Source organism: Vigna unguiculata, chromosome 10, assembly GCF_004118075.2.
Source record: "Vigna unguiculata cultivar IT97K-499-35 chromosome 10, ASM411807v1, whole genome shotgun sequence".
Lineage (NCBI taxonomy): Eukaryota > Viridiplantae > Streptophyta > Magnoliopsida > Fabales > Fabaceae > Vigna > Vigna unguiculata.
Window position 1 is genome coordinate 3,402,835 of NC_040288.1, and position 2,258 is coordinate 3,405,092.

At 36.3% G+C, this 2,258-nt stretch overlaps 1 protein-coding gene across 1 annotated transcript; it reads left to right on the forward strand.

Annotated features, from left to right (window-relative positions):
• The first annotated feature begins 788 nt into the window (after positions 1-788).
• Positions 789-1,473, forward strand: LOC114166819 (40S ribosomal protein S17-2-like). The gene has a single exon (XM_028051659.1). The coding sequence runs from the start codon at positions 897-899 to the stop codon at positions 1,302-1,304; it is 408 nt and encodes a 135-aa protein (XP_027907460.1). The 5' UTR covers positions 789-896; the 3' UTR covers positions 1,305-1,473.
• Positions 1,474-2,258: the final 785 nt, after the last annotated feature.

Sequence of the window (2,258 nt, forward strand, 5' to 3'; positions counted from 1 at the left end):
ATTGACTACAATTTAACAAAAATGAAGACCTAATTAAATACAAAACGAAAATAAAAACCAAATTGAATAAAAACAACAAATATATTTAAGTCTTATTTAAAAAAACAAATCTCTTAATAAACTATCGCAGAATTTAGGAAAAGAAGGTACATTTCTCATATAATTAATTTGAATTTATTAACCTTACAATAATCGATTATATTATTTGTAAAAGTGTAATCCAAAAAATATTAAGAAAATAAAAATAAAAGTGATTTTTTAAAAACAAAAAGTCGTAAGGGGAGTATGAAAAGGGTTACGTGGAGAAACAAAATAGGCTATTGCGTCCCACATTTCCATAATTACTAACTCACTAACTGCACCCCTACATTAACAGAAAATGACTAAAATACCTTTTATCAGTCCATCGTGGTCACAGAGAAAAAAAAAAAAGAAAAGAGTAGAGGGAAATCGTTATAAAGAAAGAAGAAGATAGAAAACATCGAAAAAAGTGCATTTAATTTTTTTTTCAGAACATATTTAGTGTATTTCGGAAAGATATTATATGAATATTGAAAAGTTTGTTCTGAAATGCATTTTACAGGTTTCAGAAATTTCGTTTCGAAAATCTTATTTTGAAAATTCTAAAAAGTTTGCTTTATATCCAGTAATTTGAAAAACCACATTTAAGGAAAGTAAAAGTTGGTGGGTGTGCAAAGAAACTGTGGTGGTGCAAGAAGTAAAAGTCCACAAAATGATGTGTAGTTCGGATTTTGAAAATGCGAGGCCCAAAGTAATTGGGATAAATCAAGAAAACCTAAGTTTGAAGGAGCTGTTAGAGAAGGCCAGAGAAGAGGGAAGAGAAGAGAAGCCGCAGAGAGAGGAGGAGGAAGAAGAAGAGAAGAAGAAGAATCAGCATGGGGCGCGTGAGAACGAAGACGGTGAAGAAATCTTCACGGCAAGTGATCGAGCGTTACTACTCTCGGATGACCTTGGACTTTCACACGAACAAGAAGCTTCTAGAAGAAGTAGCCATCATCCCCTCGAAGAGGCTTCGGAACAAGATCGCAGGTTTCTCCACCCATCTCATGAAGCGTATCCAGAAGGGTCCTGTTCGCGGCATCTCGCTCAAGCTGCAGGAGGAGGAGCGTGAGCGCCGCATGGACTTTGTCCCCGACGTCTCCGCTATCAACACCGACCACATCGAGGTCGACAAGGAAACCATGGAAATGCTCCACTCCCTCGGAATCAACGATGTCTCCGGCATTGTCCAGGTCGACCCTGTCCCTGTCCAACCCACCTTTGCCTTCAACAGGAGGTACTGATCCCTCCTCTGTCATCACACCAAGGTTTTCGCTTTTTGCCTTTTATTCATGCTTTTCGCATACTATTTTTGCTTTATGTTGTTGCTACTGTCGATGCTTTAAGTCAGACCTACTTCTAGCTTTTCGATTATATCAAATTATATACCATCTGTTCTTCCCAATTTTGCTTTTTTCTTCCGGCTTTTGCTCTTAATTTTAATTAATTGAAGCTGCGTTGTGTTGTGGTGTGGTGCTTTTCGAGCAATTTGGGGGAATGGAGTAAACCCTACTTGCCTTCTAGTATTGGATTTTGATTCGTGTGTAGTTCTTAGAATAAAGAACATTTTTTTTCTAGACTGAATGAGTCGCCTAAAACAAGTAAATGATCGCTGAGGTTATGGTTTCATCACTTAATTTCCTTAATTTTAGGGGTCAAGGAAAAAATATCAGCTCATTGAGTACCCAATCATCAAGTTTCATGTAATTTCGTGGGAAATGTGAATAGTTTTCTCTGTTGACAGATAATCACGATCAATTAGCTTAACAAACCTTTTTGTGCGGCCCAAATTATCAAAATTGATCATGAACTCAAAAATAAGGTTTTTGAGCAGTTGTGATAGATCTTGATCAGTTGAATGAATATTCGGATTACTCGTTTAGTGTGTCCATTTTCACAAATTTCTCAACAAGAACGGTAAATGTTGAAACTTTTTATTGCAAACTATAGTTTCAGTCCCAAAATCTGGTTCGTTTGTTTTAGAGAAGAGCACAAGCATTACAGTGTACTTGCACGGTGTTTGATATGAAAATACCTTTCACGTAGAAAGGAAAACTATAATATAAGGAACGAAACGGTGATCGTTTTTCCAGAATCTAGTACTCTACACTTTAGGAACGTAAAAAGTTCAATTTTGTTTCTAAGTAAAAGGTTACGAATGTACTTGAGTGAGATTTGCTTAGTACACACATTTTGCA

What these genes read in the sequence shown, in the direction of transcription:
- LOC114166819 (XM_028051659.1), top strand. Translation starts at nt 897, where the DNA reads ATGGGGCGCGTGAGAACGAAGACGGTGAAGAAATCTTCACGGCAAGTG.